The 13,088-nt window shown below is 38.1% G+C and overlaps 1 protein-coding gene across 1 annotated transcript; it reads right to left on the minus strand.

Moving 5' to 3' along the window:
- Positions 1 to 1,697: 1,697 nt before the first annotated feature.
- On the minus strand, positions 1,698 to 2,828 carry LOC110460700 (galactose-3-O-sulfotransferase 2-like). Its single transcript, XM_021513756.1, has one exon. It carries the CDS (start codon positions 2,826 to 2,828, stop codon positions 1,698 to 1,700), a length of 1,131 nt encoding a protein of 376 aa, XP_021369431.1.
- Between the last annotated feature and the right edge of the window lie 10,260 nt (positions 2,829 to 13,088).

Consider the following 13,088-nt stretch of genomic DNA (forward strand, 5'->3'; position numbering starts at 1 on the left):
ACTCACTTTCGTCCATTGGTTTTATCAAAGCAGGAGTACCGCAGGGTTCCATTCTTGGCCCTTTACTTTTTTTAATATATATAAATGATATTGCTGAAGTATTACGTTCTACACCTCGTCTTTTTGCTGACGATACCACTATTTTTAAATCCTCCACACTTTGTGTTTATATTGAAACAGAGTTGAATCAAGAATTACTGTCGCTCGATTCCTGGACAAAGCGGTGGCTAGTAAATTTTAACCCTGGTAAAACAGAGGTTTTGTTTGTAACTAATTCTGTAAATCTAAGTGGTCAACTTGATCTTATCTTTGGTGGTTGATTTTAAAATTTTACTGAAACGCATAAACACTTGTGTGTTGTTTTCAATTTAAGTGGGAAACGGTCATGTCAATTATGTTTATAATTCTGAAATGAAAAAGATAAATGTACTCAGGAAGTTAAAAATACTTTGTCGAAAATGTATACCACTTTTATTTTACCGGTGTCTGAGTACGCCTGTGAATTGTGGGATGGATGTACTCTTAACGAATCGGAATTACTTGAAAAGGCTCAAAGCGAAGCATTACGTATCATTACTGGTCCTCCGTCATATGTAAACAACACTGCTTTATACATTGAAACAGGGTTGGCAAAGCTACCAGACCGAAGAAAAAAGAGAAAACTGCAGTTGTTATTTAAGATGAAAAACAGTATTACTCCTTATTTTCTTAACGATCTCTTACTACCTACGGTTGCTTTTAACAATCCCTATCCACTTAGAAACAGAGATGATTTTATCGTTCCAATCATATACTTTCTTGTACACGCTCTTCTTTGTTACCGTCAACATTACTTTCTTGGAACGGGTTAGACGTGGAAACAAGATCTTCTCCTTCGCTTTTTACTTTTAAATCCGCTATTTCACATCAAGTTAATCAAAAAGCACCATCCTTCTACAGTTTTGGAGAAAGAAAATTTAATATATTGCATGCAAAGTTGAGGCACAAATGTAGTCGGTTAAATTATAACCCTTTCAGTGTATTTGTGGAAACCCTTGTGAGAATGCCTCCCACTTCTTTTCCATATGTCCTCGTTATAATATACAAAGACGTACTCTTCCTTCAAATATAGATGATTTAAATCTAGATGTTGTCATTGATATAAATTTACTGCTCATAGGAAATGAAAATCTGTCGGAAAAGTAAACACTTCAATTTTTAGAAATGTGCAAAAGTATATAAAATCCAGCCAAAGTTTTAGTTAATGGGATATGACATTAACTCATCATATTTATATCTGTTGTATTATTTCATTTATTGTATGACAAAATGGTATTCATTGTGATCAAATTATGCTATTTCTCAATTTATGTAAGATTTATTGTGGAGAGGGCATTTGTAATGTTGATATAACTTGTGCCTAATCCGTTTGCTTATTTTATGCAATAAAATATGTTTAAATCAAGCAAGGACTTTCTCCTACATTTATATATAACAAATACCCGAGCAACATAATAATATGATCCAGATTGAAGTCCTGTAACAATTTACTGTAAGTATCAACAAAACGTGTGATGTAGTGGTTTGAAGTCATATCAAAAAGTCTAACACAAATGTAGTACGAAGGGAGTCTAGTACAAACTCCCTATCACAACATTTTTTTACTCAGTAAAACCCCGACAATAAGCCACAAGGAAGTGGTCATGTCCTTGACATAGTTACATAATTCCATCACGGAGACGCTGTTCTCTTAGTATTTTCCTAAAAAACGTGCTTGCACTGATAAATAGATTTTCACAAAGTGACTTTTTGATGACAAATGATTTGTTCCACTTACTGCCTTCAAATGATAGTTCCGTTATGTTCTTGTCGCCAGATTGAGCAGACAAACAGAAATTTTCAAATTTTATTCTTGTTTTTCTGAAATAAGCCAGCTCCTCATAAAAATCAGGAAGTTGCCGTTTCAGATTTTTTTTCATTTTTTCAAGAAAAAGGTCATATAGTGCATAATCTAGGTAGGACCTGTTTTTAAACAGTTGTTCCTCTGTTGATCCAAACTGCAGCCGGGGATCTTCTTCCTTGTTAACATGTATTTTACCATATAACATATATCTGAGATCCCAGTTCAGGAGTCGTCGCATCAGCACAATAGATTCATCAAAATGTTCTACTACTAACATGATATCCATCTCTTTATCAAGTTTGCGTAAATACATCTGTAGCCCTTTTCGATCCATGTTCAAAAATAATTCCCCAGGAAATCCAAACTCAATCGCCATCATATTAAACTCGTGATCAATCTTTTTTGTTCGGATATGAATGGAGCCATGGTATTTTATATGATGTTCTGAATGAGACAAATAATCCAAAACAGGGTGGTTTCCAGGTATATTCAGCACATTTTTTGGACGAAAATATCTTATAAAGGATCGAAAATGGCTGTACGGCTCTCTCACGACACCTATATACACTGTATCGTTAGGTAGCACTGTACTAAATTCTTCTCTGTTGTATCCGGCATGTGCACAAGCAATGTCATAAATTTTATTGTTTGGTGGTGGAAAGAAGTAGCGTGGTGTCAAAGAAGGGCCATCCCCGCCTTTGCCTCTTGGCTGAGCAAACACGAGATTATTTTCATAGCCGTAGCGCTGAAATATATTTGCAATGGTTGTACTTGCGGCCTTGTGTATCTTGACGAAAGCTATGTGATTGACAGGATCGCCTTTTTGAATATACTGGTCTTGGTTGGAGGATTGTTTTCTGTTGGTGTCATGTGATGAGTGTCCTTGATGGTAGATAAGCAGGCCCTGGTTTGCTGTCCACGCGCGTATTGGTTTTGATCCAGCCATAAGGTTGATATAACTCCTAAAACCGTACAAAACCAGCACTACACACAATCCGACCATACAACACCTGGAAAAAGGACATTCTTCTGTGAATACGATTTGGATTTTGTTCAGTATTTTGTATGAATCGTAAGTATAGAATGATACATCAAACAGTATCCAAACGTTGTGGTGACACATTTGTTCTATTGAAAACGTATCTTATATGTTTTGAACACAAGCATAGTACTACAATGTTTCATTGTTAGAGCCTCGATGACAATGATAAAAATTGCCCTCAATGCTTTTGATTAAATTTATTCCACATTAGATTTCGTGTTTGCACCCATGTAGGTCCAATTACACAAGGGAAAATGTGTTACAATTCACTTTTTTGTTTAAAGGGCTCACACAACTAAATCATTTACTATATGTTATTACTAAGCTTATGAGCTAACAGCGTTAATATTTGAAGTTCAACACTAGTGACAACTGTCTAGATTCACAGATACATATCTGACAAAGGATTCAAAAGGCATTTTCTATGAGTTTGGTGGCATATAAGAGCGCTACAGGCGTCTGCTTTTGACAACCGGAAGTTAACAAGCTAAACCGGTGAAATGGGACGGGAACCACCCCTGACATTTTACCCCATATCAATCCGCCATCACATTTTAAAATCTACTAAAACTATGCATTTTTCTAAAGTTCAATGTCTGTAGATTTCATTCAATGTAAAATATGTCAACAGTTACCTATTTAAATTACTCAGGGGCACTGTATTAACCCGGAATAAAGTTTAGATAGGGATTACAATCTGATGAAACACCTTGCTGATTGACTGATTTAGTTGTGCGAGTCCTTAACAGTTGTGTATGTATAGAACTTTTCGCAATGATGCACTACGTTCATAATCACTTTAGAAAAGTGATTTGGAAACAAACAAAGTATAAATGTGTTGGTCGTTGTTATCTAATGCCTAAAACGTGCAAAATAAGAACAAAAGACAGATTTATATGGAGGTCATAAAAATACAAAATAAAGCCAAACGTCCTGGAAGGGTAAATGTCTTCTGCTTCATTGTCAATCCCAAGCACGTCCATCGACGGCAAATTAAAGTAATTTCAAGCCCTCAAAGCAGGAATCGGGGAAGAGGTAACGAAACAACAAATCAAAATTAATGAGAATATTAATAATTTTAAGTCGACCTTTATATCACGCAAGGAAATAAAATATTCCCCAAAGGGATCATGATGGCGACCATTAAACTTCTTCATCTACCGGATCTACCGGATCTACCGGAAACATCTCTGAGGAAGTTTGTCCGACAGCAGTCGACATATATCACGGAATCTAAGATATTCGAAACAAGCTCTTGAATACTCTTTCAAACCACGTCAGTTAGGGAAGTAGAGATGTATCAAAGGATAGTGGTCAGGATATTTCATGCTTAGAAGAGTGTTAGGGTATATACGATGGCCGTGGTCAGGCCATTTCATGCTTAGGAGAGTGTGAGGGTATATACGATGGCCGTGGTCAGGACATTTCATGCTGAGGAGAGTGTGAGGGTATATACGATGGCCGTGGTCATGATAGTTAATGCTTAGAAGAGTGTGAGGGTATATACGATGGCCGTGGTCAGGACATTTCATGCTGAGGAGAGTGTGAGGTTATATACGATGGCCGTGGTCATGATAGTTAATGCTTAGGAGAGTGTGAGGGTATATACGATGGCCGTGGTCATGATAGTTAATGCTTAGGAGAGTGTGAGGGTATATACGATGGCTGTGGTCAGGATAGTTCATGCTTAGGGGAGTGTGAGGGTATATACGATGGCCATGGTCAGGATATTTTATGATTAGGGGAGTGTGAGGTTATTTACGATCGCCGTGGTCTGGATAGTTCATGATTAGGAGAGTGTGAGCGTATATACGATTGCCGTGGTCAGAATATTTCATGATTAGGGGAGTGTGAGGGTATATACGATGGCCGTGGTCATGATAGTTCATGATTAGGAGAGTGTGAGGGTATATACGATGGGTGTGGTCAGGATAGTTCCTGCTTAGGAGAGTGTGAGCGTATATACGCTGGCTGTGTTCAGGATAATTCATGATAAGGAGAGTGTGAGGGTATATACGATGGGCGTTGGCAGGATAGTTCCTGCTTAGGAGAATGTGAGGGTATATACGAAGGCTGTGGTCAGGATAGTTCATGATTAGGAGAGTGTGAGGGGATATACGATGGCTGTGGTCAGGATAGTTCATGATTAGGGGAGTGTGAGGGTATATACGATGGGTGTGGGCAGGATAGTGCCTGCTTAGGAGAGTGTGAGGGTAAACACGCTGGCTGTGTTCAGGATAATTCATGATAAGGAGAGTGTGAGGGTATATACGATGGGTGTGGTCAGGATAGTTCCTGTTTAGGAGAGTGTGAGCGTATATACGCTGGCTGTGTTCAGGATAATTCATGATAAGGAGAGTGTGAGGGTATATACGATGGGCGTTGGCAGGATAGTTCCTGCTTAGGAGAATGTGAGGGTATATACGATGGCTGTGGTCAGAATATTTCATGATTAGGGGAGTGTCAGGGTATATACGATGGGTGTGGGCAGGATAGTTCCTGCTTAGGAGAATGTGAGGGCATATACGATGGCTGTGGTCAGAATATTTCATGATTAGGGGAGTGTGAGGGTATATACGATGGCTGTGGTCAGGATAGTTCATGATTAGGAGAATGTGAGGGTATATACGAAGGCTGTGGTCAGAATATTTCATGATTAGGGGAGTGTGAGGGTATATACGATGGCTGTGGTCAGGATCGTTCATGATTAGGAGAGTGTGAGGGTATATACGCTGGCTGTGGTCAGGATAGTTCATGCCTAGCGGATTGTGAGGGTATATACGATGGCTGTGGTCATGATAGTTCATGATTACGGGAGTGTGAGGGTATATACGATGGCTGTGGTCATGATAGTTCATGATTAGGAAAGTTTGAGGGCATATACGATGGCTCTGGTCAGGATAGTTCGTGCTTAGGGGATTGTGAGGGTATATACGAAGGCTGTGGTCAGGATAGTTCATGATTAGGAGAGTGGGAGGGTTTATACGATGGCTGTGGTCAGAATATTTCATGATTAGGGGAGTGTGAGGGTATATACGATGGGTGTGGTCAGGATAGTTCCTGCTTAGGAGAATGTGAGGGTATATACGATGACTGTGGTCAGAATATTTCATGATTAGGGGAGTGTGAGGGTATATACGATGGGTGTGGGCAGGATAGTTCCTGCTTAGGAGAATGTGAGGGCATATACGATGACTGTGGTCAGAATATTTCATGATTAGGGGAGTGTGAGGGTATATACGATGGGTGTGGGCAGGATAGTTCCTGCTTAGGAGAATGTGAGGGTATATACGATGACTGTGGTCATGATAGTTCATGATTACGGGAGTGTGAGGGTATATACGATGTCTGTGGTCATGATAGTTCATGATTAGGAGAGTGTGAGGGTATATACGCTGCCTGTGGTCAGGATATTTCATGATTAGGAGAATGTGAGGGTTTATACGCTGGCTGTGGTCAGGATAGTTCATGATTAGGGGAATGTGAGGGTATATACGAAGGCTGTGGTCAGGATAGTTCATGATTAGGGGAGTCTGAGGGTATATACGATGGCTGTGGTCAGGATAGTTCATGATTAGGAGAGTGTGAGGGTATATACGCTGGCTGTGGTCAGGATAGTTCATGCCTAGGAGAGTGTGAGGGTATATACGATGGCTGTGGTCAGGATAGTTCATGATTAGGGGAGTGTGAGGGTATATACGATGGCTCTGGTCAGGATAGTTCATGCTTAGGGGATTGTGAGGGTATATACGATGGCTGTGGTCAGGATAGTTCATGATTAGGAGAGTGTGAGGGTATATACGCTGGCTGTGGTCAGGATAGTTCATGCCTAGGAGAGTGTGAGGGTATATACGATGGCTGTGGTCAGGATAGTTCATGATTAGGAGAGTGTGAGGGTATATACGCTGGCTGTGGTCAGGATAGTTCATGATTAGGAGAATGTGAGGGTATATACGCTGGCTGTGGTCAGGATAGTTCATGATTAGGAGAGTGTGAGGGTATATACGCTGGATGTGGTCAGGATAGTTCATGATTAGGAGAGTGTGAGGGTATATACGCTGGCTGTGGTCAGGATATTTCATGATTAGGAGAATGTGAGGGTTTATACGCTGGCTGTGGTCAGGATAGTTCATGATTAGGAGAGTGTGAGGGTATATACGCTGGATGTGGTCAGGATAGTTCATGATTAGGAGAATGTGAGGGTATATACGCTGGCTGTGGTCAGGATAGTTCATGATTAGGAGAGTGTGAGGGTATATACGCTGGCTGTGGTCAGGATAGTTCATGATTAGGAGAGTGTGAGGGTATATACGCTGGCTGTGGTCAGGATAGTTCATGATTAGGAGAGTGTGAGGGTATATACGCTGGCTGTGGTCAGGATAGTTCATGATTAGGAGAGTGTGAGGGTATATACGCTGGCTGTGGTCAGGATAGTTCATGATTAGGAGAGTGTGAGGGTATATACGCTGGCTGTGGTCAGGATAGTTCATGATTAGGAGAGTGTGAGGGTATATACGCTGGCTGTGGTCAGGATAGTTCATGATTAGGAGAGTGTGAGGGTATATACGCTGGCTGTGGTCAGGATAGTTCATGATTAGGAGAGTGTGAGGGTATATACGCTGGCTGTGGTCCCGATAGTTCATGCTTAGGTGATTGTGAGGGTTTATACATTGTACGATGGCTGTGGTCAGGATATTTCATTCTTATGAAAGTGTGAAGGTATATACGATGATTTGTTCTTGATTTTATGATAAGGAGAATGTGAGGGTTTATACGCTGGCTGTGGTCAGGATACTTCATGATTAGGAGATTGTGAGGGTATATACGATGGCGGTGGTCAGGATAGTTCATGATTAGGAAAGTGTGAGGGTAGATACGATGATTTGTTCTTGATTTCATGATTAGGAAAGTGTGAGGGTATATGCGATGGCCGTGCTCAGGATATTTCGTGCTTAGGAAAGTGTGAAGATATATACGATGGCTGTGGTCGGGAAATTTCATGATTAGGAGAGTGTGAGGGTATACTCGATGGCCGTGGTCAGGATATTTCATGCTTAGGAAAGTGTGAAGATATATACGATGGCTGTGGTCGGGAAATTTCATGATTAGGAGAGTGTGAGGGTATATACGATGATTTGTTCTTGATTTCATGATTAGGAAAGTGTGAGGGTATATGCGATGGCCGTGTTCAGGATATTTCGTGCTTAGGAAAGTGTGAAGATATATATACGATGGCTGTGGTCGGGAAATTTCATGATTAGGAGAGTGTGAGGGTATACACGATGGCCGTGGTCAGGATATTTCATGCTTAGGAAAGTGTGAAGATATATACGCTGGATGTGGTCAGGATAGTTCATGCTTAGGAGAGTGTGCGTGTTTATACGATGGCTGTGGTCAGGACATTTCATGTGTTTAATAAAATAAAAATAAATAAAAAATCTTTTTTTAATTTTTCGAGCATTTTCAAAGATATGTTACCTAGCTTATCATATTTTATTTTTTGATTGTTCACATGCTAGTACACAGTGGAGTACATGACAATTATTACATTGTATTTCATATCGTCTCGCATACTGATGAATTCTATCTTCTTTTTCATGTTGTTTCATTTTCATGTACAATAAGAACTGCTTGCGTTCTTATTATTAGGTAGTAAATAATTCTACATATGATAAACATCGATAGCAAGAATGAGCAAAATATGGATTTAAATTTAATTAATCAATGTTCAATGCTGTGCTGATAACGGCCCACTTCGCTACTACTTGGTCGGCTTTTGCTCGGGGGTATGACAGGATACATTGATTTTTAATTAGCTTATAGTATGATATTGCAGAACGGACCCCGCCAATAGTTGGCATTGTATGTTTGTTTCTGCATGAGTAAATATATATCTTTATGATGATGATACACATATTCACACTTTCATTTTCAGGAGTGTCATCTATTCCACATAAAAAGGGAATATTTGACCATGGAAAATCTATATTACAATTAATTACAAATTGTTGTCTTAAAAATGACCATAACGCACGTGTATGAGGACAATCCAAAAATAAATGAGCAATTTAAATTGAAAAGTGTGTAGTGTTGTCATCTGTTATATTGAAGGGTAGTTTGAAGTACATCTTCCAACAGTCATTTGTTATATCTAATCCCATTTTCCCTTGCAATTTTTGCATAGATGAAATAGGGAGATCTAGATATTGATTGACCAATACTGCATACAAATCTCTAGTTATCTTTTCTTTCCCTTTTAGTATTTGTATATATTTGTTTTCTGGTACATCAATATTTTTCTTGCATGTTTTAATCGCATTTGTCTATGGGATAGATGCTAGTAAGCCATAGTACTCAACGAAGTTAATTTGGATATCATATTGAAGTTTAAGTAGATTCACATCAATAAATTCACCCCTGTCATTAACTAAGTCGTTAATGAAGAATATATTACTTTCTACCCACCTTTGATACAGTACATACTGTTTGTTTATCTTAATTTTATTGTTAAACCATATTGGTTGTGATAGTATTTCTGACGGGGTTGTGGGTGGAGCACGCTCTATAGAAGCTCATATTTTAATTATATTACTCCAGAAAGGATTGAAGGGATCTGCTATATTGTTTAGACCCTCGCTATTCATGTACCAAATTGACTCGCCCCCAAATGTTTGAAGTTAATCAGAAATTAATTTTTCCAATGAGAATTGTTGTTGGGGTCTAGTATTTTTTTTTATCCATGTCATTTTTAGCGCTTGGCAGTATGATTTCACATGAGTGAGTCTAAGGCCTCCAGTCTCGTATGAGTTTATTATTACATTCCTTTTACTCTTGTCAATTTTCCCTGACCATAAAAAAATAATAAAAGTACTGTAAAAAAATATGTGTGAATATTGGGAGTGCTAGTGTATTGATCACCCAGACTTTCCCTTTGTAACTAAGATTTCTAAAAGACCAGTCATTTAATAGTTTTTTAACAGATTCAAATTTTTCTTCAAAGTTTTGTAATGTTACATCCTCCTGGTTCAGATCAAATGTGATCCCAAGGAGCTTAAATTTCCCTCTGTGATTCCAAAAAAATATTCTTTTCTTGCAAGTATTCTTCCCCACAACCCCGCTTTGCCCCTAGCCAAACTACATGGGTTTTTCCTAAATTTAATTTCAATCCAGAACAATCAGCAAAATAATCTAAAGTAACCAATGTTCCCTTAAGAGATTGTTCATCATCTTCAAGGCAGAGTGTCGAATCATCTGCATATTGACTTAGTAGGTATTCAGAGTGGTCAATATCAAGCACTTTAATATCAGGGTTACATTTTAAGGAACTGCTTAGTAATTCCACAGATAAAATGAATAAATATGGGGAAAGAGGGTCCCCTTGTCGAATTTCTTTTTTAATGTCAAAAGATCTTGATTCGTGACCGTTATTATAAATACAACTTGTAATATTTATGTAAAAAGGTTGTATCCACTGATATACACTGTATCTAATAATAGGCCCATCATTCATTGTCATCATTATCATCATGTTTCTGTTATTAAATCATCATCATCATCATCATCATCATCATCATCCACCCAATCATCTTTGCCATTGTCTTTAACAACACACACGCACCAATTTGATGACACTATCATCATTGTCATAATCATCAGCCATGATCACAGCAATCATCATCATCATACTCATCATCATCATCATCATCATCAATATACTCACCATCATATCATACTCATCATCATCATACTCATCATGAGATCATATCATCATATTCCTATAAGAAGCATATGAAATTCTTTTTTCTCTGATTTCCATAAGTAATGTTTAGTTTCCATGTCCCTTTACCTCTTTTGAAATCATTTAACTTAATGACTATCTTAGGAAAAGAATGATCAGTCCTATGACCAGGGTCAATGCTTGTACAGGTAACACTAGATAAAAGATTTTCTGATACCAGGAAAAGGTCTAGGCGGGCTTGTTTAACTGTTTTTTTTTCTCCATTTGCATCTCCTAACATTTTCATGTTGTTCTTTAAATATGTCTACCAGGTCAAAACATTCAATGATATCTAACACTTTGTCTCTAGCTTTTGGATTGTATACATTTTTATATGTGTTATAAAAGTCAAGCTCTGGTTTTAAGACAAGATTAAAATCGCCACAGGTTATAACATGGGTTATTAAAGTCTTCAACAATGTCAGAAATTTTAGAGAAGAAGACAGGACTATCCTGGTTAGGACCATAAATATTAATAAGTGTAATATGTGAACCATCTGTTTCTATATCTAAAGCTGAAAAGTTACCTGCAGTATCCTTTCTCTCTTTATGAATTTTATACTCAAAGTTGTTGCATAAAGGAATGGCAACTCCACGGGAGTTTCCACGGAAATACGAAAAAAGGAATCATTTCTAATAAACTCTTCATTATCCTGTGTGAAGTGCGAGCAGTGGAAGGAGGACAGGTGAAAATCGTGCACTTTACACGTCAACATCTCGGCATCGTGCTGACCGATTTTTATGCGGTTTTCGACATTTTTGTATTTGGATCAGATAAAATAATGATATATTAATTTATATTTTCGTTAAGTGTGCACTTTGAAAAGATTGTATGAATTTGACTTACCGCCAGTGTTGTATACGATACATCTCACGAGTCCTAATATTAGATCAGTAATAATTATCCTGTCCAACAAAGTAGGGTGTAACAAACGCTCCTCGTGTTCACTAAAACGTTTGTAATCGCTCTGACAATTTTAACAGTATCAAGTGATCGCATGCATACGCCTTAAGTGATCACATGGATACGCCTCAAGTGATCACATGGATACGCCTCAAGTGATCACATGGATACGCCTCAAGTGATCACATGGATACGCCTCAAGTGATCACATGGATACGCCTCAAGTGATCACATGGATACGCCTCAAGTGATCACATGGATACGCCTCAAGTGATCACATGGATACGCCTCAAGTGATCACATGGATACGCCTCAAGTGATCACATGGATACGCCTCAAGTGATCACATGGATACGCCTCAAGTGATCACATGGATACGCATCAAGTGATCACATGGATACGCATCAAGTGATATCATTAATTCTTTTAAGTGCCTTGACAGATTAAACTTTCCCAGTTCACGATAGCACACGAAAATTACAAATAGTTACAGCCATTGTGTTCATGATGGTGAGGTGTGAGTACATTAGTATAATGGATTTAGCCTGGGGGCGGTACATTTATTGAACTATATGACAATGTTGATAAGATTATGACTCAGCACAAGGCACGCACTGGAAGCAGGCATGATTATATAGAATTAGATACATTACATGATAGTTTAGTACATAATTTAGAAAATGTGGTTAATTATAATGTTGAAACTGTCAGCACTGAGCGTAAGAATATGGATAAGGAGGTAAACACTTTTGGCCGTAAGCTTATTGACTTGTGCAAGTCATCAGGTCTGCGTATAGTTAATGGGCGGCACCCAGATGACGATACTGGTACATATACATTTTTTAATAATAATGGTAAAAGTACGATTGATTACTTGTTGGTTGTAAATGCGACAATAGACAATATACTTAAGTTTGATTCTGGTAAATTTAACATGTTTTCTGATCACTGTCCAGTTGCGTTTCATATATGTATTGGCAAATTTTTAGATACTCAAATTGAAAATGAGTTGGCTGATTACAATGCCATATACAGTAGAGGAACCTGTACGTCTGTGAAATGGAAAGGCGAGAATACTATGCTAATTTTAGATAAATTAAGTGAGAACTGTGAGTTAATTGATGAACAATTGAATGTTGATTTAAATAACCAAGATGCAGTTGATGAATGTGTGAATAATATAAGTAGAATATTAAATGATTGTACATTACCTTTTTGTGAGTGTAGAGATACCCCTCTGAGAAACTCCCGCGATCACCGCACTAAAACTGTTGTTATTGAAGATAAACCGTGGATAACTCCTCGGTGCAAAGATCTATATACTGAATACAGAAATTCGTTGATTAATTTTAACCGGGATAAATCAAATCAAAATTACAATATATTAATAACCGCCAAACGTAATTACAAAAGGTTGGTGTTTAAACTTAAAAGAGATTATAAACGATATGAAGGCGACATGCTGGTCCTTTTGAAAAGAAAT

Source organism: Mizuhopecten yessoensis, unplaced genomic scaffold, assembly GCF_002113885.1.
Source record: "Mizuhopecten yessoensis strain PY_sf001 unplaced genomic scaffold, ASM211388v2 scaffold10457, whole genome shotgun sequence".
Taxonomy (NCBI): domain Eukaryota; kingdom Metazoa; phylum Mollusca; class Bivalvia; order Pectinida; family Pectinidae; genus Mizuhopecten; species Mizuhopecten yessoensis.

What these genes read in the sequence shown, in the direction of transcription:
- LOC110460700 (XM_021513756.1), bottom strand. Translation starts at nt 2,828, where the DNA reads ATGGCTGGATCAAAACCAATACGCGCGTGGACAGCAAACCAGGGCCTG.